We start from the raw sequence: 24,779 nt of genomic DNA, 5'->3' as shown, positions 1-24,779 counted from the left end.
GAATGCATTTACCCAGAGACTCAAAAGAAAAGCATTTTATTTCCCAGATTTCTCAGGTACTGATTTTCTTTTCTTTTTCAAACGATTTATTTATTTATTTATTTATTTATTTATTTATTTATTTATTTATTTATGAATGACACACCAGAAGAGGGCATTGGATCTCCACTGCAGATGGTTGTGAGCCACCATGTGGTTGCTGGGATTTGAACTCAGGACCTCTGGAAGAGCAGTCAGTGCTCTTAACCACTGAGGCACCTCTCCAGCCCCTGCTTTTCTTCTAGTTAGTGGTCAGTTCTTTTTTTTTTTTTTTTTCATTTCTCCCAAGGAGAGTGTGTGGGGAGGCTGGAGCCTAGGCAAGGCCCTCAGTTAGCTCCCAGGTAACTTAACACTCACAGGCGTATGGAGAAAGGGGGGTCTGTAGCCTCACTTCTCGGCTTTGCGGCTCAGGGGGTGAGGGGTGCCTACATTAGACGCTTTTCATAACACTTAGCAGCAATAACATCACCTTGGATCCAGAGTAACGCTGAAGTACATGGAGGCCGGCCAAGAAGCAGTGTCTCAGAGGAGGTATAATGTACGAAGCCTCTCCTGAGCATCTCTGAATTCAGACCACTGAGTGGTTTCTCTGACCACTTCCTGGGGGTGGAGAAGACGGTGAAGGGCAGCTGCAGCACCCTTTATGCTGGACGCTGAGTCCCTGGGAGGGAACGTCTTAAAAGTGAAACCTCTCTCAACTTAGGCACTGACTGATGAATGAACACTGAAGCTGGACAGCAAACCCTGCCCTCAAGGCAATGAGATTTATTGAAAACCTACATACATATTAAAACAGCTTTATACACATTTCTCCCGTTACAAGATTACAAATATACAAATGTATGTTCTGTCCGAGTCAGCATCCTGAGTATTAGAAAAAAAACAAAACCAAAAAGCCCCAGCACCTAACAGAAAACCTACATCTTAATTCCATCAGTTGAATAGGCTGCTTTATGTCTCTCAATAAAAGATGGACACAACCTCATCCAGCTTCCCACGCTCAGCTGTCGACGCTGAAGCCCAGCATTCACCTGCAAGGCTGAATCCGCCTCTGAAGGGAGAACTGCTGTTTCTGAAAGCCCAGTGGCCGGTCGAAGAAAGCCACTAATGGCAGTTCCCTTCAAGGTTCTCATTAAAGTCTACCGGTCTGCTCTCAACATTAGTGATGAAATATTAAAATGTCCTCTGATGGCCACGGCAAAAAACTCAGCCCGAGAGCAGCAATAAATAGTGGTCGGGTTTCTGCAGAAGGGAGGGAGGCTCTCGAACAAATGCTTTAAGTTGAGACTCTAGTCCCAGCGAAGGTCTGTTCTCCATAGATTATCCAGTGTGGGTGGACCCTGGGTATAACCCTTTATCTTCCTCCCACACTGCAGAAAGTGAGGGATAAGCTCTTTCTGAACTAGGTACCAGCTTGAGTCCTTATCTCAAAGGCGATAAAGGTTAATCAGAGATCAAGGCTAGAAGCTTACACGACACAAGAAGGAACAGGGCGGTGCAACAGCCAGGTTCATGATTCTTGGCCTGTTACCGTGTTAAGGGTTGTGTGGCTGTGGAGGCTTCATCCCAGGGCTGGCTTTCAGTGCTTTCTGTAATTTTCTATAATGCCACACTTTCTTCCTTCTCCGAACACCTCTATTCGAAAGTGGTGTCAACCCAGGAAACTGCTAGGAAAAAAATGTCAAGTGCTTAACGGAAGAAGTGAGACTTCAATTATTCTGTAAGTCGATGCTGGGAACTCTGCACTGCTAGGATTGGTGGCCAAACTGAAAAATAACACTAGGAAAGAAAACTGCCGTGGAGAGCTGTGTGCTGGGGAGAAGGGAAGCTCTGCTCACAGTGCGCTGATTCTGAGGGAAGCAGCAGGCCCGCCCCTCCGTGCCAGGGCTCCTGTGAGTACCTCTGGCATCCTGGATGGTGTTAGCTTTCCAAGTATCTGAAGATGCTTCGCTTTGGTCCTGGGCTGCTACCGCTTGTCTTTAGCCGCTTAGGAGACGGTGACATCATTGACGATAATCCCCTTCTTTTCACCTAGAGAGAACACAGGAGTGGGGGCCAGCTCAAGACAAACAAATGCTTTCCTTCAGTGAGTTCTTCAGTGACTCAGTTAAAGCACAGATCATTAACAGACAAAACACAAAGTTTGAAGACAAATTTAAAAGTCCATTGGAGTAGCAGCTCCCCTATAAATTCTTGAGATGTAAAACATTCTAACACTATAACAGCTGTTAGATAAGAATTTTTATTTCATTTTATTTTACTTTTTTGGGTGTGTGTGTGATGTATGCATGTGGTGCATGGTGCACACCATGTGCATGCATGGATGCAGGAGGATGCTGGAATCTTCTTCCATTGCTCTGTGATGTGCTGCTTTTAGACAGTCTGTCTCGGAACACAAAGTTTGACACTTCGGCTAGGATAGGTGGCCAGCAGCCTTTCTCTGTGCCTGCCAACTATATGTGCTAAGATTCAGACTCAGATCCTCATGCTTGCACAGTAAGTTCCCTTACCCACTTCTCTCTCTCTCTCTCTCTCTCTCACACACACACACACACACAATTTTTTAAAGAATAAAAATTAACTCTGGGACTGGAGAGATGGCTCAGTGGTTAAGAGAGATGGCTCTGCTTTTCTTGCAGAGGACCAGATTCTCTTCCCAGCACCCACAGTTTAACAGCTGTCTGTAACCCCAGTCCCAGGAGATCTTTCTGGCACCCCTTTTCTGGCCTCCGCAGGTACCAGACACACACATGTACATACATGCAGGTAAAATACAAACTAATTTTTTTTTTTTCCGAGACAGGGTTTCTCTGTGCAGCCCTGGCTGTCCTGGAACTCACTCTGTAGACCAGGCTGGCCTCGAACTCAGAAATCCACCTGCCTCTGCCTCCCAAGTGCTGGGATTACAGGCGTGTGCCACCACGCCCGGCACAAACTAATCTTTAAAAAACAAATCCCCACAAGTAAACGCTATTTGGGAAGTTCCACATATCCATCCCTACCTGAGGCTTAGATGAGTCCTTTGCTGTCTCTGTCTTGGTGGGAGAAAGCGTATGAAAGACAAAGTTTCTTGAGTTTCGGGGAGCGCTGGGGTTGAGGTCAGACAGGGCAGCGAGTTTCTGAAGCACAGCTTTGGGCTGGTTTAGCAGGGAGCCTGTCTTCAGCTAGGGAAAGAAGAGTTACCTGATATCAAACCACACATGCCAAAAAGAAGGAGGATGTCTACCCTGTCTGCCTACCCTGGTACTGAGGGGATGCATTGCTACCTTATGCAAGAACTTCCCATGGCCTGTGTCCACCTCCCTCCCTGGATGACAGACTGATCTACAGACCACGATGTCAAATTAACATGGTCCCAACTAACCTGGTGAGCGCCTCCTGGTGTGATGGATTCAAAAGGGTTACTGAGCATAGACTTTGGTTCCTGAACAACCACAGCACGACTGGCTGGAATGAAAACACAGAAAGAAGTGTTCTGGTCAAAGCTGGGTACAACTCCTTCTATATTTAAACAAGCTAAGAAGCCTTAAAAGCTGACGTAATAAGAACTCTGTTTATTTTATACTCATGACTTTAAAACTATAGCAAGTGTCACTAAGGAAACAATGAAGTTGAGCTTGTTAATTAATCATTAACAAAAACTAATGTAAGAGAAAACAGTAGTTGGTGCTGTGGTCTATGAATGTTCTAAAGTTCTGGAGTTCGATGCACCAGTGTTCAAATGCCAGCCCTAATAACTGAGTGGACAAATCCTGGGCAAATCAGAGAGAAGCCATAATTCACCAGCCAAGCCTCAAAACTTGAAGCAAAGCAACTCCATAAACCCAAATACAATTTCTACTGACCAATAGCTTAAGAGACCAATAGTTTAAGACAACTCCTGCCTCTCCTCACCTCGATGGCTCCTTTAAGACAGTATTACAGAACAGCTTATGTTAGCTGCCACAGTCCCTGAAGGTTAGAGTCCCCTCCAAGGCACCAGCACTCATGATCCAAGCTGCCAGACAGAAAAAGAAGGAAGAGCTCACCATTCTTCTGCAGCGCTTTGGCTGTGACTTTCTTGGCTAGCATCATAAACTGACTGTCTTCCCCAATGTCCTCTTCTTCAGCAGCAATCTTCCCCTGTTGAGCCTGAACATGAAGATCATACAGTATTAGCCAGGTATGGTGATACATGCCTGTAATCCCAGTACTTGGAGTTCTGAGGCAGGTTTCAAGGCCAGTCTGGAATACATGACAGACCAGCCTCTGTCTCTAACATAAACAAAACAAGCTCATGCATCATTAGATTACTGTCAGCTTTCCTAAACAGTCAGTAGAAGGAGCTGGAGAGACGGCTCAGTAGTTAAGAGCACTGGCTGCTCTTCCAAAGGATCTGGGTTCAACTCCTAGAACCCATATGGCAGCTCACAACTGTCTGTAGCTCCATTTGCAGGGAACCTCTTCTGGGCTCTGCTGGCACCAGGCACACATGTGGTACACAGACATATATGTAGGCAAAACACCCAGATATACACAATAAAATTAAAGGCTGGGCCATTAATCCTCGCACTCCAGAGGCAGAGGCAGGTGGATGTCTATGAGTTTGAGGCTGCCTGGCCTACAGCGTGAGTTCCAGGACAGGAGAAATACATAGTAAAATGCTGTCTCAGAAAAAACAAAATAAACAAAAAAATAGTAAAATATACAAAAAGAAGATATACAAAAAATACAATATATACAAAGAAAAGATGGGCCGGGTTGTAAAGATCGGCTACTACCATTTGTTCTCCTTTATACAAGCTTCACTGCCTTAGCCAAAAACACAAAAGGGCTGGAGAGGTGGCTGAGTGGTAAGAAACACGTGCTGCTCCTCTACAGGACCCAAGTTTGGTTCCCAGCATGCATGTAGGCAGCTCACAATTGCCTGGACCTCTAGCTCCAAGGGACCTGATGCCCTCTTCTGGCCCCCACAGGCACTGTACTCAAATGCACATACTTAAAAAAAATCACGTATTTCATAATTTTGAGACAAGGTCTCATTATGTCGTTTGGGCTAGCTGAGATCTACTTGTCTCTGCCATCCAAATACTGGGATTAAAGGCATGTGGCACAACTCCCATCACTAAAATACATATTTTTTTTAACATTGGACAGTTAACCAGAGTTACTTATGGTGACCTTTTCAGTGTGTGTGTGTGTGTGTGTGTGTGTGTATGAGGAGGAAGCAAACCCCAGAATTTAAAAATTTAAAGGAGTAAACATGTTGTTGCTAAGTTTATATGGCTGGTGAAGTGGCTGAATCTTTCCCACCCCAAACTTGGTCAGAACAGGCAATTTTCTTAGACTCTTTCTACCTGTTCCCGAAGCCACTGCTCTCGTTCAATTCGCTCCTTCCTCCACTTGGCTTCGGTCTCGTCAAGCTGTTCTTCAACCTGATCATCATCGGAGTCTCTGTGAAACAGATCCATCTGGGAGGTATCGTCTGAAGGAAAGAGGTAAGGCCTTTAGCATTTGGGAATCCTCACAGAGGGAGTGGTCAGACAGACACAAAACAAACCCATATCTGCTGAACATTTTGACATAAACCTTTCCTAGCCACAAAATGAAATCGATGGATACAGCTACATCTACCGCATGTCCTGGTGTGCAGGTAGCTTTCTGTTTGTGCTTTTTTCCCCAGAAAGGGTCACAGGTAGCCAGGTTGGCACTGAACCTGCTATGGAGCTAAGGATGATATTACCTCCTGGTTGTCCTTCCTCTACCTCCCAAATCTAAGGATTATAGGCATGCACCACTGCCGAGTCCAGCTCGGCCATGTAAGGGACAGTATGACATGGTTTCCTGCCCCTGAACAGAGCCAGCAGGGTGTGAGCCTCAAGTGTCAACACTTCCTGTGGGTGAAAGGCTTGTTTGTATAATAGTGTGCATATTTTCACGTTTCTCCTCTAAGGAATGTCCTCTGCCAAGGTTAATGATTCCATGATAATCAGAGACAGCATTAGTCTGGGAGGCAAGGACATGTCTAGCAAAATGGTGGAATGCTGTGACTGTCAGGACAGTCCTTAAGGCTATGGGACAGAACGCTGAAAACACGAGTTCAAAACTATATAATTTCTCAACTATGCAAAATATAAGGATGCAATATGAATTGTATAAGGAGCTTCACAGATCTAAAGAACAGAGGCAGCTGCACTATGAGCCAGCTTGTCAGAAAGATACTAAGGAAAGAGATTAAGAAAATTAGGGAGCGGTGATTGTAAGGCAAGATCCTAACCAGCTAAGTTTTTTGTTTATATTTACAAAGGCAGGTGATTCCTGAGTTAGAGGTTTTCCAGGGACAGAGATAATTTAGGTCCAGGCATGGTCAGAGTGGTAATTTCAAGGTAAAGTCCCATCCAGCTATCTTATTGTTTGTGTTAGTGTTTGTTGTCTGTAAGAATCAAGGGGCTGAGTCATGGGATAATCAAAATGGGGTTATGACTGAATTAATATGTAAAATAAGAAACTGGGCCTTTTATCTGCAAGAGATGAACTACCCAGAGAGTTTTTAGAACAGCAAGAGAACTGTCTCGAGAGCAGAACATAGGAAGAGATCATTCTGGAAAGCTGTCTCGAGCAGAACATAGGCTGTCAGCTTGGACCCAAGATTTGACACTGCTCTCAGATACCCCCTTTGTAAGAACCCCTCTCTACGCTGAGATAAGTCCTTGGCATACGGCCATGCCCAGTTGTTTTCTAATGTGTTACTGGGCATAGAACTCAGAGCATCTGTATACTAGGTAAGCATTCTACCCACTAAGCTCTATCTCCAGCCTCCTGGTTTACTTCTGATTGCTATCTACCATCTTAAAGTGGACAAATATGTATATTGGAACCATTTCTTTCTAAAGGACCAAGATACCTATGTGTTTCCATCGGAATTTTCTTGTTCGTCCAGGCCCATCGCTGTGCAGATCCCCGTCAGCAAGGTACCGTTCTTGATACAGCCGCAGTCGCCGCTTATCGTCATCCAACATGGTTTTCCTACAACAGAAACAACAAGGAGTTGGACACCAGGACCATCTGCTTGGTGACATGGCTGCCTTGGGCATCTTATTGCTTAGAGGGGCTCCTTAGAATACTAACATGTGTATTTTCTTGACCTGACTCTCCAGCTCCTCATCAGATGGAAGCACCTCATCAATGACATCCTCTTCGTATTCATCAATGTCTTCGCCATCATACTCGTCTTCACTTCCCACGTCACTGCCTGACACCTCTGCCTCATCTTCCAAGTATTTCTTCAGTCTCCTAGAAAGCAATTGGAAAGATTAGAGACTAGACAGTGGATGCATACACAGAATATGGAAATAGTGAGAAAAGCAGAAAGCCACTGTGGTTATCCCTGTCCCAGTGGGTAGATACTCCCACATGATGGCCCTCATCAAACCCAGGAAGTCAGAGCAAAAACACAGCTGAAAGTAGGATGGGGTTAGCGAGATGAGGGGTGCTGGCTGTCAGGACTGGGGAGAAAGAGAGGGCAGAGAATGTGAGCAGAATGCATTATGTACATGTGAGGTAGCCGAAGGGTTAATAAAAAAGGAAGGCAGAATGTAGAGCCATTAACAGTAGGCTTCAGTTTGTAATAACACTTTGATAATATCAAGTACTCTTTTGATATTTAAACACTGGACATAACCCAGGCCATGTGCAGTTGCTGTACTTTACAGGTGGTACCATCAGCCTATTACCTTTTGACATTTGATAGTTAAAGAGAATGCCTAAGATGTGAGGAGTCTAGAAGCTATAACCCTAAAATGCTACTCATTCTGGAAGAAAGTAGAGATGTTCGTATAGAAATCGTGTAAGGAGGCTCAGAGAGACCAACTACATAGGAGATGTGGACTCAACCTAGCTTGGGCAATCATACAGGCAAAAAACTTTAAAAATGTATTTTGTGTGTAAGTGCCTGCATGCAGGTCTGGGGACACCTTGTGGATGGTGGCTCAAGGCTTCCACTGTTATGGGATATCTGTTTCAGCTGCTTCACTGTATAGTCCAGGCTAGCTGGCCTACAAGCTCTGTTTAAGAATCAATCAATCAATCAATCAGTCAATCAATCAATCAACCAACCAATCAAACCCCAAACCAACCAACCAAAAAAAAAACATTTAAAATTACTTGATTAATTTATGAGTGTTTTGCCTGAGTATATGTCTGTGCACCACATGCTTGCAGTGCCTACAGAAGATAAGAGGGGATGTCAGATCCCATGTAACTAGGTTATAGATGGTTGAGAGCCACCATGTGGGTGCCAAGAACTGAACCTGGGTCCTCTGGAAGTACAGTACCAGTACTCTTAACCGCTGAGCCATCTCTCTAGTCCCCCATTCTCCAATATCTTAAGGTTCTGGGAATTATAAATGCACATCAACACACCCAGCTGCCTTCCTTCCTTTCTTTCTTCTTTCCTTTCTTCTTTCCTTTCTTCTTTCCTTCCTTCCTTCCTTCCTTCCTTCCTTCCTTCCTTCCTTCCTTCCTTCCTTCCTTCCTTCCTTCCTTCCAATATGTGGGTTCTGGAGATTGAACTCAGGTCATCAGGCTTGCATAGCTACCAGCTTCACCCAGAGCCATCACCTGGTCCCAGAAATCTCTTAATATTTACTACATATTTAGGAGTACCTGCTAGAAGGTTCAAACTAGTTTGGTTTGTACTTAAGCCCATCAGTGCTTAGAGAACAATCTGATACAGAAAGACTCCCTGTTGCTCGACACCATTACAGTTTGTCTTTTCTATTTCCTTTTCTGGTGAGGTCCTGGAGACTGAGTCTATAGCCTTGAACATGCTAGGCTGTTCTCTAAGCCCCTCCAAAGTTCAGCTCTACTCTTACATGTTGAGATACTTCTTAGTAAGTTGCCTAGGCAAGCTAAAACTCTGTAGGCCAGGGTGACCTTGGCTTATCATTGTCCCAGATGAGCATCCAAGTAGGTCGTCACAGGCCTCACCACCAGCAGGTCTGTTAATTTTTCCAACTTTATTCTCCTTAGGAAGGCAGCCTTCAAAGTCCTCTTCTCTATGGTCACAAGAAGCAGAAATTTGATGGGTCTGATAGATGACTCTTTTCTTTTTGAGACATATTCTCCTTACATAACCCTGGCTGTCCTGGAGTTCACTATATAGACCAGTGCTGGGATTAAATGCAAGGCCACCATGCCTAGCTTGTAAGATGACCTCTTAATCAAAGACTTATATTGTATTTCCCTCTAAATCCTAGGCTTCCTGCCGAGCCCCTTCAAGGGCCATTAGCTCCAGGCTTCTCAGTAATGCCGCTGAGCAGGTCATCTTTGGTTACCATTCTTTAAGGGCTGATTTGAAGACCTCTGCAGCTAAATAAAGTTTAACAAATATTACCTCTGGGGGGAAAAGATCTGATTATATCCTAAAGTAATACAAAAAAGTTAAAGTGACAGGTGACAAATGAGAACCCCAGCTGGATCCTAAGAGGATGAAATGCCAGGCCAAAAGCAACAATATAAATCTAATAGAGATCAATATGACATCCGGGACATGTTACTGAATCTTTATTAAGTTATGTTTGTGAAACTTCTTTAATATTACAATACAATGGATATGCTATGAGGAAAAGTCAGGATGCAAAATTAAACACATAGGAAAATTATTTAAATCTCAGATGTATAAGAATATTATATAAAAAAGATATGAGGAAATCTATTATCAATATTTTCACATACAAACTGGCCAATCGATATGGACAGCCCCCTCCCTGCTCTCCTTCCCCCTCCCCCATCCTTCCCTTTGTGTTTGTGGTGCTGGGGGCAAACCCAGGACCTTATGCATACTATGCAGTGCTTTACTATTGAGCTCCACTTCATCCTCTGTCCATCTGTCCATCCCTCCAGTCCTACCCACCACCCACCTACCTACCTGTGTCTTTAGTGGTATGTGGTAGAGATTAAGCCCAGAGCCTCACTCATACAAGGCAAGCCCTCTACCAAATGACCTGTACCCCCAGCTCATGCATTCTTTGGAATACTTTAAAATAAATGTTTTACTTTCATGACCAGAGTGACAAATATTTTAAATATAAAAAGATTAAGCAGGCCATTTGCCCGAGATGAGAATCAAGAAAACCAGGAATGACAGACTTCACAGGAGCAAAGTTATTGGCAACAGCCTTTGGGCACAGGGATCAACTCAGTTCTGATTTTGGGTCATGTGACTAACGCCTGGCTAGCAAAAGCCAGAGCACACCTGAGCAGAGAGAGACTATTCCAGGACACGATGAAAGTAGAAAACAACGCTACTGAGGATGTCATTGGGTCTGGGAGGAATGGAGAGATATTTAGTATTGATGTCACTTAAGGAAAACAACCATCCTTGAGTACTCAAGAAGTGGCCACAAGAAGGATTTTTAAAAACGTATTCATTTGTGTGCATGTGTGTGCCATGGCACAGGTGCGGAGATCAGAGGACAACTTTTGGGAACTGGCTTTCTGCTTCCATCAGGGATCTAGAGAGACTGGCAGTCAGGGTTGCCCAGGAAGCACTTTTACCAGCTGAGTCCTCTCATTTGCCTCAAGGACATGAAGGATTTGTTTAAATGTTAATCATGAAAAGCAGAAACCAAACCAGTAAATTTGTGTAAAAAGGTAAGAAGCTACACCTCAGGAGAACTGAAGGCACGGACAGAACACTTACATTTGGCGTTTCATCTTCTCAGACTGCTTCAGGAGCTCCTCTTCATCGTCCTCCAGGTCCAGGGCCAGCTCTTCATCACTAGAGTCACTGTGTCCACCCTGCAGCGTCAGAGCACACACTGACATTCATTACACACTGACGACAGGTCACAGGGAGGGAGGGAGGGAGGGATGCCCTGCCCTGAGCACATAACCAAGAGCTCTGTGCTTTTGCCCTGTTCATAAACTCTACTTTGTAGACAGTCTTGCTGTGTGGTACAGGCTGGTCTTGAACTCATAAACCTACCTCAGACATCTAAGTACTGGGATTACCGGCACATGGTCCTGGGTTTGAGCTCCAGCACCATGAGACAAGACCAGAAAGCAACAAGAGGGTTTATGAAGTTCTGTCCCCACGTGTCATTACAGGACATTGCTTCTAGTAAGAAGCTAAGCTCAGCATTCTCAAGAACTGATGCAGGGGAGTACCTGTGTGGAGCTTGGTTGTACTCTCTCTGCACTTACCTCATCACTAGCAAATCCGTTCTCCTTTGAAACAAGCTGAAAGTCTCCAAATTCCTCCTCTTCACCCTCTTCCTCCCTAGAAGACAAAACACCGTGTTACTGAAAGCACACCACAAGCAGCCGGCCAAGCTAAGGACGTAAGACACCAGCACAGTCATTTCTGTTAAGAAGCAGGAAGTGTGGTGTTTTGTCTTTTTAAGAAGGTGTTGTGAGCTTGCAGGCTAAAGCAGTCACTCTGCAACTGTGAAAACTGGAGTTTTGAATCCAGATCCGCATCAATGCCAGGTTGGCAGTGGCCCACCTGTAATCTCGGCCTTAAAAGGCAGAGATGGGGATGCTTAGGGGGACTGACTAGAAAGGCTAGTCATCCCTGTGTATAGTGATCCAGGCTTTTAATTCTAGCACTTAGGAGACAGAAGCAGGTGGATCTCTGTGAGTTTGAGGCTAGCCTGGTCTACAGAGTGAGTTCCAGGCCAGCCAGGGTTACAGAATGAGACCTAGTCTCAAAACAAAACAGAAAAAAATTATTAAATCTTCCCCCCTCTCTCCAGCCACCATCTAATTTCACTCTCTGTAAAACTGCTTACTCTACTATATATGTAGACTTATACAGTATTTGTCCCTCAATGACAAAGATTCCTTGTTCCTAGCATATCTCATGGTTCCTCCATGTTGAAGCATGTGTCATAATTTCCCTCCTGTTGGGCTGGGTGTAATAGTACACACTTAGTGGATGAAGCAGAAGGATTATTAGTCTGAGGTCAGCCTGAACTAAGAGTGAATTCCAGGCCAGTATGGGCTGCATAGGAAGACCTGGTCTCAAACAACAAAACCAAATTTCCTTCCTTTTAAAGCCATTTAATGCATATAAATTTTATTTAGCAGATGTGCTGGCTAGTTTTATGTCAGCTTGACACAAGCTATAATCACGGAGGAGGGAGCCTCAGTTGAGAAAATGCCTCCATAAGAGAGTGGTGTGCAAGCGTATAGGACATTTTCTTTTTCTTTTCATTTTGTTTTTCATGTTCATTGGTGTTTTGCCTGCATATGTCTGTATGAAAATGTCAGATCCTAGAATTCGAGTTATAGATACTTGTGAGCTGCCATGTGGTTGCTGGGAATCGAACCCAGGCTGTTTGGAAGAGCAGCCAGTGCTCTTAACCACTGAATCTCTCCAGCCCCTGTAGTGCATTTTCTTAATGAATGATTGATGGGGGTGGGCCCAGCCCACTGTGGTCACCCCAGGACTGGTGGTCCTGGGTTCTACAAGAAAGCAGGTTGAGCTAGTCAGTACGCAGCACTCCTCCATGGCCTCTGTATCAGTTCCTATCTCCAGATTCCTGCCCTGCTTAAACATCTGTTCTGACTTCTTTTGATGATGAATAGTGATAAGGAAGAATAAGTTAAATAAACCCTTTCCTCCCCAGTGTGTTTTCTGTCATAGTGTTTTGTCACAGCAATAGTAACCTTAACCAAGCCGGGCAGTGGTGGCACACACCTTTAGTCCCAGCACTTGGGAGGCAGAGGCAGGAGGATTTCTGAGTTCAAGGCCAGCCTGGTCTACAGAGCAAGTTCCAGGACAGCCAGGGCTAAACAGAGATACCCTGTCTTGAAAAACAACAACAACAACAACAACAATAACCTTAACCAAGACAGCAGTCCATTACCATTCCCTCTTCAGTTTGGGTATTATCAAATAATGTTAAACACAAATTATAAAACCCTGTTTTATTCATTTACGTATAAGAAAGGGGTTCATGGGGGCTACAGAGATGGCTCAGCAGTTAAGAGCACTGACTGCTCTTCCGGAGGTCCTGGGTTCAAATCCCAGCAACCACATGGTGCCTTACAACCATCCGTAATGAGATCTGACACCCTCTTCTGGAGTGTCTGAAGACAGCTACAGTGTACTTATAATACATAAAATAAATAAATAAATCTTTAAAAAAAAAAAAGAAAGGAGTTCATGTAGCTGAACTTATCTTCCATGCCTTTATTTGTTTATACATTTATTTAATGTTTGTACATGTAGAGGCATGTGCATCTATAACTACGCATATGCCGTTGCCTACATAAAGAGGCCAGAGGACCACTGTGGGAATGAGTCAGCTCTGTCCTGCCATGTTAGACACTCAGGTCTTCAGGCTGGGTGGCAAGTACCCTAAGTACCCTTACCCAGTGAGCCGCTCACCTGGCCCTGAACTTCTGATTTTCTTGCCTGTTTCTGGACTATTGGATTCCAAGCAGCACCACACTAGGCTTTTTTTTTCCTTTGAGGCAAGTCTTTTCCATGTCATTCACTTGGTCAGGAGCTCACTAAACAGCCGGAGATGACCTTGAACCCCTGACTCTTCTCCCTTCACCACCTAAGCTCTCTAGGGTTATAGGTTCGTACCACTACACCTGCCTACTTGCATTTTCCTTTTTAAGTCTGTGTGAGACAGGATTTCAGTGTGTAGACTAGGCTGGCCTGGAGTCCATGACCCTTTTGCTGTACCCTTGCCAGTGCTGAGGTCACAGGCATGTGCCACCACTCAGACTTCTTAGAGCCAAAGTGGAGCTGCTGGATCAGATGGTAACTCTATAATCAACTCTGAGAAACCACTGCACTGTTTTTCCTAGCAGCTCACCAAGAATAAGCAAAGGTTTCCCTTATTTTTGCCAATATTAGTTTATATAAAACTATAGTCACCTTAAAGGATGTGAAATAGTATTTCAGATTTGCCTTTCCCAAAGTTATTTAGTTTATTGCTAAACACAGAGAACCGTATCCTAGGATTGGTTGGTTGGTTGTTTTTTTTGTTTTTTTTTTTTGTTTTTTTTTGGTTTTGTTTTCTCTCTGAATCCCTGGCTGTCCTGGAATTCGGAGATCCACCTGCCTCTGCCTCACAAGTACTGGGATTAAAGGAGTGTGCCGCCAGGCAAGTTCCCACCAACCTTTGATGCTCACCTGTCTGTCGGGAAAGAGCCGGAGCAAAGGGCGAGCGCCTCTTCCATCGGATCTTCTTCGGTGCTGTGCTCCTTCTCCTGCTTCCCCAGCCCCAGGGGAGTGTCCGGGGAGGCATCTACCTCAGCAAGGAAAGATCAAGAAGGAAGGAAGTGATGACTTTGCTCTCCCTGGCCATTTAAATACCTACCAGCTCAATTCAGTTCTTAGGTAGGATGTGGAAAAGTTCACCATCCATTCTTTCAACAAATCCTTACTCATACTGTGTGCCAAGCTCCAGGAAGATAGTCATGAACAAATCGCACACCCAAGTACCTCATAAAGCCTACTTCCTGTTCCTGCGAGCACGCAACATTTACTATACACCAGACACTGTTCTGACCTCTGTATACAGATTAAGTTCTTCTAACCTCTGTATATAGATTAAGTTATGTATTATGATGCTGAAGCTAAAGCAGTGCTGTCATTCTAAAAACGCATGAGTTGTAAAGGTGAGGAGTGAGGGAATTCCATCACATCCCTGTTTTCTGTACACTTACAGAGAGGGGCAAGAGCTTCTTTTCAGGGATGGTGACATGAGCTGACTGAAGTCTAGCTGCGGTAAACTGGGCACTCTTGCTGAATATTTACCTTGAGAAGGAAATTTGCCAGAGCAGAGATTCAGAAGTTCCTCCATGTTTTCTTTCTTGTCATTCTTCCTAGGTTGACATTTCTCCTCAGACTGAGATGTAAACTGTCCAGTGCACAGATCCAGCAGCTCGTCCATGTTGGCATCCATGGCGTTCTCGTCCATACTGGCCAGGGGCAACTGGGGCTTCAAAGCCTGGTATCGATTCCGGTGATTTCTAATGTTTAAAAATCTACAAGTACAGTGAAGTGTCAGAAGTTACCCAGAAAAGAGACAAAACCACAGGCAAAAGCCTTCTGACTTCCAACACCAGGGTTAGAAGCTGACCACAGCCAGCCAGGTGGCTGAGTGGGTAAGGCGCCTGCTGCATAGCCTGATGGGCTGAGTTCCATCCCCAGGATCCACATGGTGGAGGGAACTAACTGTCCCATGACCTTCTCATGTGTACTGTGGCACATCTGTGCTCACACATGTATACACACAAGATAAACAAAATGTAATTTTGAAAAATTATAAAAAGAAAAACAAGAAGAAGCTAAATGTGATGGGGATTGTGAATTTCAAGGTGCTGGGATTTAGAATCACCATGGAAACACATCTTTGGGTGTATCTTCAAGGAATTAGCTAGATTAGGTTAAAAGAGGCAGGAAGATCCACCCTGACTATGGGCCTGGGTCCAGGACTGACTCACAAGGAGAAAAGGAGGTGAACTCCATTCATCTCCTTCTTCTTCCTGACTATGGAGGTAATGAGCCCTATGCCTGTGTCCCTGCTGCCATGACTGTCCCGCTGTGACACACAGTATCCACTGGAACTGGAACTCAAAGTAAACTTCCTTCTTTAGGGGCTTTCTCAGGTATTTTGTCAGAGCCACAAGACCAGTAACTAACACTGGACCTCAATCAGGCAATAATATCTAAGGTTTAGCCTCATGCTAACCGAGACAGGGAGGATGGGCCAGGTTTGTCAAAAGGTGGGGTATAAAGGCTAACTTCTAGGGTGTAAAGGTGGCTTCTAATGGTACATCAGGGATGGGTGCTACATCTCAGTCTTACCCAACAATCAGAACACAAGGGGATGGACAGAGAAAGCCCTTACAATACAAGGTCTGTGTATTTGAAATAAGATCAGAGAATAGGAGTGTCAGTAAGGGGTATTTACATTTTATTTTCTGGAGACTTCGTTCAAATTCGTGGAATATAAGACTAATGGTCAGGACACCTTCTCTTTCTCAGAAGAGAAAGCGCAGATGGAGTGGCAGAAGCTCATTTTATTTTTAAACAAAATTAAGCAGCACCCAGCCTTATTCCCACCCACAGAAACACAAAACTACCTACCCATCTGCGTCCAACAGTTGGCTCTGAGTGTCATCTTCCAAACAGAACTGGAAGTCTCCTGCTCCTAGGAAAAGTGTCTTAGGCTCTGGGGAGGCGGTGTACAGATCCTGGGAATCCTCTATGGGAAGTGAAGGCTCAGACAGTTTTCCTGAACTCTGGCACCAAAACAAAAACAAAAGCAAAACATTTCACAAATGCCATCCAGTGTCACGACAACAACAGAAGTTGCTACTTGCCTGTCATCTGCTCTCAGGCAAGCGCAGTTGAGGAGGGCAATGCACAGTCAGCAGAGCCTAAGGAAAACTACCTGTAAGCAAGAGGCACGCCTGCTAATACACAAAGCCAGTGGAATTTTAAAGCTGAACACCACGGCGGTGGGAGTTGGTTGGCTGGGACACACTCTATTTAGCAATGTGGGAAGTGAAAAGAGGAGATGAGAACAACTCTCCCCGCCTTACCTTAGAAGCCGAGCTGATCAAACTGCTTCGGAACAGCCCAGGGGACGGGGATCTGAATCCTGCTGTAGGGAGAAAACTCGTCCCACGGCCTGTCTGTCTGTTGCAAGGCTGATAGGATGGAATTGTGGAGCCAATCAGCTCAAAGCTGCTATTGTGGCTGCTCTCCTTCGTTAGCAGTGAACTCGAGTCATCTTCATCTAAAGAGAGGAGAGAAATACCATTCTAAATACAGAAATGAGGCGCATTTGTTTAGGAAAAAAGAACAGGTAAAATTCAGTGGCAAATCACTTAAGTTCTAGGCTCCAAGTCATTCTGTTAAAGGTAAATTAATTTATGACAAAAGCATTGTATACTTAGGGCTCATTACTCTGAACAAGAACACGTGGAAGCTCTCTTCCTTCTCTTCTAAGTACATAGCTTTCTTTGATCTTTGCATAGAAATATTTCATATTTCACTCAATCAGCAAATCATACCGTAATATGTCCATGGTCAACTATAAAAATGTAACCCAAAGGCTCAGCAGTTAAGAACCCTTTCTGCTCTTGCAGATGACCCAGGTTCAATTCTCAGCACCCACATGACAGCTCAAAAACATCTGTAAGTCCAGGTCCATGGGATCCAGGACCCTCTCCGACCTCTGCGAGCACCAGGCACATACATTCGTGCAGGTGCAACACTCATGCTCACAGAGTAAAAATAAAAGTGAATGCTAGGGCTGGAGAGATGGCTCAGCAGGTAGGAGCACCGACTGCTCTTCCAAAGGTCATAAGTTCGGATCCCAGCACCCACATGGTGGCTCACAACCATCCCTAAAGAGATCTGATGCCCTCTTCTGGTGTCTGAAAACAGCTACAGTGTACTTATAATAATAGATATAATATATATAATAAATAAATAAATCTTTAAAAAAAAGTGAATGCTAAAACAATAAATAAGGGCCCCGCTATACCACTCCTGGGCATATACCCAGAGGATCCCCCAGCATGTAATAAGAACACATGCTCTACTATGTTCATAGCAGCCCTATTTATAATAGACAGAAGCTGGAAAGAACCCAGATGTCCCTCAATGGAGGAATGGATACAGAAAATGTGGTATATTTTCACTATGGAATACTACTCAGCTATTAAAAACAATGAATTCATGAAAATCTTAGGCAAGTGGGTGGAACTGAAGAATGTCATCCTGAGTGAGGCGACCCAATTCACACATGGAATGCACTCACTGATAAGCAGATATTAGCCCAGAAGCTCGGAATACCTAAGAAACAATTCACATATCAAATGATGCCCAAGAAGAAGGAAGGAGAGGCCCCTGGTCCTGGAAAGGCTCAGTGCAGCAGTGTAGGGGAATACCAGGACAGGGAAACGGGAAGGGGATGATTGGGGAAGAGGGGAAGGGAAGAGGGTTTATGGGAGGGGAGGGGGGATACAGGAAAAGGGATATCATTTGAAATGTAAATAAAGAATATATTGAATAAAAAAATTAACTAACTAACTAACTAACAGTAGCTAAAAAAAATGGGCCAGGAAAACTATTTCAATCCATAAATCCCTGTCACAGCTACATGTATGAATGTGCTGTCAATAGAATAAAAAAGGAGGAAGAAACTTTTGAGACTATGGCCTTTAGATATCAGACCTAAAGAAATGTTCTATGTAAGGATCACTACTTACCCAGTTTGTCAGACTGCTTGCCCAAGTGTTCATCTGTTTCTGATTTTTCTTCAGTAGGAAAGTAACTACAAAATAAAATTGTGAACTGCTAAGAGTATCTGTTCTTGCTTCCTATTCTTTTGTAAGAAATTCAAGGATGAGCTGGAGAAAGGGCCCCATAGTTAAGACTGCACATTGCTCTTCTAGAGGTCCCAAGACTGGTTCCCAGCTTCAGGGGATCCAGCTCCCTCTTCTGGCCTCCTCAGGCACCTGCATTCACACACACACACACACACACACACACACACACACACACACACACACGCACGCATACACACACAAGTCTTCAGAAATCCAAGAGAATTTTCTATTTCTTTAGAAGGACTTACCTCAACTTGGAAGAGCTGTCCTTAAACAGAAGTAAGGTGGAGTCTGAGGAGAGGGGCTTGGGGACACCGAGGGCAACAGACTTGCCAATGTCACTACTGGTGTCTGTATTTTCTTTATCTGTTTCTTTTTCATCTTTGGTTTCCATATCTTCACTACCAAGAAGATATTCTGTAGTCTATGCCAAAATAATAATAATAATACAAGTAAAAAAAATGTTAAAAGTAAATCCACTCAGCCTGAAATACGGATTCTTGGTTATAGGTTACATCTCAAGCATGAAATGGTGAACCTGAAACAAACTAAGTCCAAGCACTATTAGCAATGTCACTCCCCTGATAAAGTGTTTTTTTCATACAGTACCTCACTATGTGAGCCTGGGACCCTGACTAGTCTGAACTCACTCTGTAGACCAGGCTAGCCTTGAATTCACAAAGACCCACATGCACCTGCCTCCTGAATGCTAGCTTCTAGAGCTTTCCACACTCTTCACATCGATACAAGATTATGAAGGAAGATTAGATAGGCACACTATAGAGGCAGTAAGAGAGTAGTCAGCCTAGAGGAAGGATGACTGCGCATCACGGTCAATCACAGACTATGTAATGTGCTGCCCAGCTCAGACACTCTCTCCTCTTTCTTCACTCAGGGTTAAGGACTGACCATGTCTTTCAACTGAAAAGAAAGCACTTTTCATACCAAACAGCCATATGATGAATACCCGCTTTCCCTGGGCTGTAAAACTACTATGGGATAGAGCCAGAGGTTCTTCCATAAAGGCCCTCCTTAAGTAAGAATGAGATGTATTTAGAAAGACCTCTTGCTTGAGAACTTATTCCAGATCTCAGCCTAAATAAGAACAATTGCTTTTCAATCTCAATCAATGACAGACAGAAAAGTCCTTATTAGTACAGTTATTTTCAATATAGCACTATATTAAAATGCATAAACTAATAGGTAGAAACATTACACACACAGCTGTGAACTGCAGGTACTCAATATTGCCAACAGAACTGTATGTGCTGAGCTTAGAGCACATACAGAGATAGCTAATTTCATCCATCCACCAGGCACACACACAGTATACATACATACAAACAGGTAAAACATGCATATACATACATATACATACACATTCACACACACACATATATATATATGATGGAGAGATGATGCAGCACTTAAAAGCACTTTCTGCTCTTCCAGAGAACTCTGCTTCAGTTTCTAGGACCTAGCTAACAATTGCCTGTGACTACAGTTCCAGGGGACACAGTACCCTTTTCTGGCCTCCAGGGGCACTGTAGGTAAACCACCCATACACATAAAGAGTAAATCTTATCTCTTATCTTCCTCATATTCATCATAGCCAAAAAACAAAATTATATAATTGCCCCAAACCTCCTGAATGTCTTGATCCTCCTCCTCCTCTTCCACTTCCTCCACCTCCTCTTCTCCATCTTCCTCAGACTCATCTGTCATTTCTTCCTCTTCCTCCTCCTCTTCAAATCCATCTTCATTATCTAATTTAAATAGTGCTTGGCGCTTCTGTCGCTCCTCAAGCCTTCGGAGTTTCATTGCCTCCTGCAACTTAGCTTTCAACATCTGCAGTTTTTCACCTAAACAAAACAAATAGTGGCATGCTTTGAATGTGACAGACTACAAGGCACAAGAAATAACCATGCAGCCCGGCAGTGGTGGCGCATGCCTTTAATCCCAGCACTTGGGAGGCAGAGGCTGGCAGATTTCTGAGTTGAGTCCAGCCTGGTCTACAGAGTGAGTTCCAGGATAGCCAGGGCTACACAGAGAAACCCTGTCTCAAAAAACAAAAACAACAACAAAAACAAAAACAAAAAAACAAAAACAAAAAAGAAAAAAAAAAAGAAAGAACAAACCATGCAATTTAAGCAACTTAATTCAAATGTAAGCAATTTAATACAAACTCTACTTGTATTCTGAACACCCAAAAGGAAAACCAAAAGACCTTAGTACTGTAGGCTTTTACTTATTTCAATATGGAATAGTATAAAAGAGAATGTCTGTACCCAGGAGAGTATAAGTAACTGTTAAAAGGAAGGAAGGGAACGAGGCTTCAGAAGTCTCTAGCTCAAAGGGATAAGGATGTAGCTCAGTAGGAAAACTCGTGGTTAGCATTCAAGGGGCCCTGGCTCTGAGTCTCAGCACTGGAAAAATCTCTGGCTCAGAAGTCATGAGGTAAACAGTGATACACTTACTTACATAAAGACAAAACAGTTAAAAAGTAACATGGCTAAAGTGATGTCTTCTGCCTCAGTCTCCCAAATACTGGGATGTGCAGTTATGTGCACCACCATGCCTGGCTTTTCTCTATATTTCCCTACAGTGACTATTTATTCCTGTCTATAATTAGGCAAGTACTATTTTAAAAAATAAAGCTATCTTGCCCACCCCCACCTCTCTCCATGCCACCTTCAAATCATCCTGAAGCATGTTCCAATCTCTAAAGTCTCCAAGGAGAAAAGGTCCTGAATCATAGGCTTTTCAGAGTAAAGACAAATACCTGGCTTTGTGTGGCTTGCTCCTTCCAGCTTCTCAGCTGCCAAAGTGACAGGCACCACCTCTGCCTTCAGCTCCTCCTTCCCGTCGGTGCCCAAGTCCTTCACGATGATGTTCACATTTACCGTCTGACCAGCCCTGGGACTGGCTGCTGGATTAGCATGCCTCCAGAAACGCTGCTTCAAAGCTTCCAATTCTAAACGCAAATGTGAACCAATGTGTCAGCCTGCCATGCTCATGCGAAGATTCCAGTTAAGAATAAGTTTTCCAGCTTAACAGCAGTGAGGAAACTATCAGAGAAACCAAATCCCCTTGCTACTAAGATCTACCCAAAATTCATACACTGTAATCTATAACTGTTCTCTCTCTGGTTTAAAAACCAGACTTTTTTATTTATTTATTTTTTATTTTATTTTATTTTTAAAACCTATTTTTTTTAAAGATTTATTTATTATATGTGAGTACACTGTAACTGTCTTCAGACACCAGAAGAAAGCATCAGATGTCTTTTCTCTTTTTGGATGGTTGTGAGCCACCATGTGGGTGCTTGGATTTGAACTCATGACCTATTGGAAGAACAGTCGGTGCTCTTAGCCACTGAGCCATCTCTCCAGCCCCAAAACCAGACTTTTAAAAGCAACTTTTTATTACTTTTTATTGAGTATGTGTAGGAATGCACGCCGTGGCCCTGGGTGGATGTCAGGAGACAAGCTTTAGTCCTTTCTTTTCATCCTCTGGGTGCAGGGATCACCGGCCAATAGGTGGCAAGTGCTCTTATTCTCTGAGGCCTCTGCAGCCCTCAGTTTCTTTTTTAGTATCAAATCATTAGGAAACAAAAACTGCCTTCATTTCAGCTATTAAAAAGGTTAGCTGGATCCAGGTGTGGTGGTGCATACCTCTGATCCCAGCATTTGGGATTAAAGAGACAGGTGAGTTCAAGGCCATCTTGGTCTACACAGCAAGTTCCAAGTCAGCCAGTGCTACAGGGTGAGACACTGTCTTGAAAAACAAGTACACCGCGGGGCTGGAAGAGGCGGCTAAGTGGTTAGGGGCGCTGGCTGCTCTTGCAGAGGACCTGGGTTTGGGTTTGCTTCAGTTCCCAGTACCCACTGTAGCTAACACTACCTGTCACATTCCAGGAGATGCAATGCTTTCTTTTGACCTCCAGGGCCTCCTATACACACATGGTGCATTCATACATTCAGGCCCATACACACAAAATGAAACAAATAATAACTTTTTTAAAAGAGGCAAGAGTAGTTTAAAAATATAAAATAAAAAATTTATTTCTTGCTGGATCTTATAATTTTGTTTATTTTTCGAGACAGGGTCTTAGGTTGCCCAAGCTATTCTTCGTTTGGTTTTTGGTTTTTTTTTTTTTTTTTTTTTTGGTTTTTTGGATTTGTTTTTTGTTTTTTGTTGTTTTTTGGATTTGGTTTTTTTGAGACAGGGTTTCTCTGTATAGCCCTGGCTGTCCTGGAACTCACTCTGCAGACCAGGCTGGCCTCGAACTCAGAAATCCGCCTGCCTCTGCCTCCCAGAGTGCTGGGATTACAGGTGTGTGCTACCACCGCCCGGCTTGCCCAAGCTATTCTTGAAGTATTGATCTTCCTGCATCCACCATCTACGAGCTGAGACTCTAAGTGTACACCATCACACCCAGCCGATGGCTCATTTCATACAAACATGCACTCAGTTCCATGTCACCGGCAGAATGGCTATCGTCTACATGTATCCTTTACTTTCCCTAGAGAAGGAAACAAAATCTTTTTATTGTGCCTCTAACAATTACTAGCGGTAAAAACCCAACTCTCAAAGATAGTACTATATCTACTTACAGACAAAAGAACAGTGAGAGAAAGCCTGAGTCTGCCTCCTATTAATAGTGACTCGGTAAAGTTGGAAGCAACAGGTGGTACCAGCAGAAAGGGAACAGAAATAGGCAGATCCCTATTGATGCTAATAAAATAAAACAGTGGAGTAGGAAGATTTCACCGAGGCCCTAAAATAACACCAAGGAAGCATCTTCATTCACAATTAGAGAATGTGCCTCCACTGCAGCTCCCACCCTGGAGTCAGGTGAGGCAGCCACTCTCTTTGCCTTCATTACTGGACACACCCACCCTTTACTCTCCTCCCGTCTTCCTAGCATCTCTTATCTTCTCAAGTGAAAAGCTCTGCCCCACCTCAAGTCTATTGCACAGCTTCAGACCACTGTTCTTATTCCCACTAGGTTCTGTGCCCTCAAGAAGATCAGGAATAATATATTTCAATTTAAATCCACATTAATTCTCTCATGGATATTTACTCTATGAGGTAAAGGAACTGAGATATATCATTGTTTTCTTTCTAGTTTATACTTTTTGAAATTTGCTTAAGTTTTAATTACGCTCATGTGTGTATGTGTGCCTGTGTATGTGCACATGACTACGGGTGCCCCAGAGGCCCCAAAGGCACCAGATCCCCGAGTGCTGAGTTGCAGGAGCTGCCAGACGCGAGTGATGGAGCTGCACTTGGATCCCCTGTCAGAGCAGCATATGCTCTGGATTCCTGAGCCAGCTCTTCAACCCCTTTTTCTGTTTCTTCTGTTTTTGAAACAGGGTCTTGGCCATGTAGCCTTGGCTAGTCTAGTACTTGCTGCATAGCCCAGGGTAGCCTTGAACTTTTAATAATCCTCTTTTTCCAGCCTTCTAATGCTAGAATTACAGGCACATGAATGGTATCATGCCCAGCTCTCTAATTTTAATCTTAAATCCTTACAAGGCATCAACTGTGCTAGTTTTCAGCTTGAACTTTCTAAAATTAGTGAGTGAGCCATTTCCCTGCTTAAAACAACATTTTTCAAAGGTCCTTTGCTACAAAAGGCTCAATTGAAGCTCTACTACTCTAACATGCCCCCAAAGTCCTTCTGGATCATCATCAATGCCCCTACAACCTTGGCGTCCACCAGCCAGCACTCTGTGATTCCCATTATCTGTGTCTTTTGCAGCTGTCTCTCCCTCCCTGCTTTGGCATCTCCACCTCAGATTTCAGGATTCTGTAGCCAGACTTCTGTTACTTTGTGGGTTCCTTTGCTTCCACCTTTCTCCACCCCTCTTCTTCTATCCTTTCAACCCCCTAACACTTGGTAAGAGAGAATAAAGGATGGGGGTGGTGGGGGATGGGATGGGGGGGTTGTAGGGGGTGGGGGTGGGGGAACGGGGCGACATTGTGCTGCTTCCTGCTGATCGAGGGGTGTCAGTTCCTTGGAGTAAGTCTGATCTTCTCTACCATCAGGATACCATCTAATTTCTTCTTCTTGTTTCTTCTTCAACAAACTGTGAGCAACAGCGACCCACCTCCTCTTGGGGCCCTAGTATTTATATACCTGTTGAAGAAGCCCCAAAAATCCAAACATAATGCAATCGCAGACACTATCTGCAGCTGGCAAAGTCACATCCCTGCTAGAGCATGAGACCAGTCACAGTCAGCTGCCGTGGGCAGTCTGCAGCAGTCCCATGTCTCACACCTGGGTTAAAATGAAAACACATTCTTATACTATTTCTGTGTTTTTAAAGAAACCAAAATCCTCATTACAAGCCGGGCAATGGTAGCACATGCCTTTAATCTCA

General features: G+C 43.9%; 1 protein-coding gene across 2 annotated transcripts in view; it reads right to left on the bottom strand.

Annotated features, from left to right (window-relative positions):
* Window positions 1–295: 295 nt before the first annotated feature.
* Window positions 296–24,779, bottom strand: part of Clspn (claspin) — a 36,034-nt gene continuing 11,550 nt past the window's right edge. The window contains exons 9-26 of one of the 2 annotated variants that reach the window (XM_052177374.1): window positions 21,173–21,364; window positions 20,035–20,252; window positions 18,639–18,814; window positions 18,271–18,335; window positions 16,594–16,790; window positions 16,136–16,290; window positions 14,801–15,030; window positions 14,174–14,288; window positions 11,224–11,299; window positions 10,721–10,818; window positions 7,147–7,311; window positions 6,923–7,044; window positions 5,376–5,503; window positions 4,068–4,170; window positions 3,404–3,486; window positions 3,042–3,203; window positions 1,940–2,070; window positions 296–1,706 (exon numbers count right to left, since the gene is read on the bottom strand). In XM_052177374.1, the coding sequence (XP_052033334.1) occupies window positions 1,960–2,070; window positions 3,042–3,203; window positions 3,404–3,486; window positions 4,068–4,170; window positions 5,376–5,503; window positions 6,923–7,044; window positions 7,147–7,311; window positions 10,721–10,818; window positions 11,224–11,299; window positions 14,174–14,288; window positions 14,801–15,030; window positions 16,136–16,290; window positions 16,594–16,790; window positions 18,271–18,335; window positions 18,639–18,814; window positions 20,035–20,252; window positions 21,173–21,364 (2,396 nt within the window). In that variant the 3' untranslated portion in view covers window positions 296–1,706; window positions 1,940–1,959. The remainder of the gene's footprint in view (window positions 1,707–1,939; window positions 2,071–3,041; window positions 3,204–3,403; window positions 3,487–4,067; window positions 4,171–5,375; window positions 5,504–6,922; window positions 7,045–7,146; window positions 7,312–10,720; window positions 10,819–11,223; window positions 11,300–14,173; window positions 14,289–14,800; window positions 15,031–16,135; window positions 16,291–16,593; window positions 16,791–18,270; window positions 18,336–18,638; window positions 18,815–20,034; window positions 20,253–21,172; window positions 21,365–24,779) is intronic. The other variant, XM_052177375.1, reaches the window with a different exon arrangement.

This window comes from Apodemus sylvaticus, chromosome 3 (genome assembly GCF_947179515.1).
Source record: "Apodemus sylvaticus chromosome 3, mApoSyl1.1, whole genome shotgun sequence".
NCBI lineage: Eukaryota > Metazoa > Chordata > Mammalia > Rodentia > Muridae > Apodemus > Apodemus sylvaticus.
The sequence above is the reverse complement of the archived record's forward strand: the minus strand, read 5'-3'. Positions and strand labels throughout refer to the sequence as shown.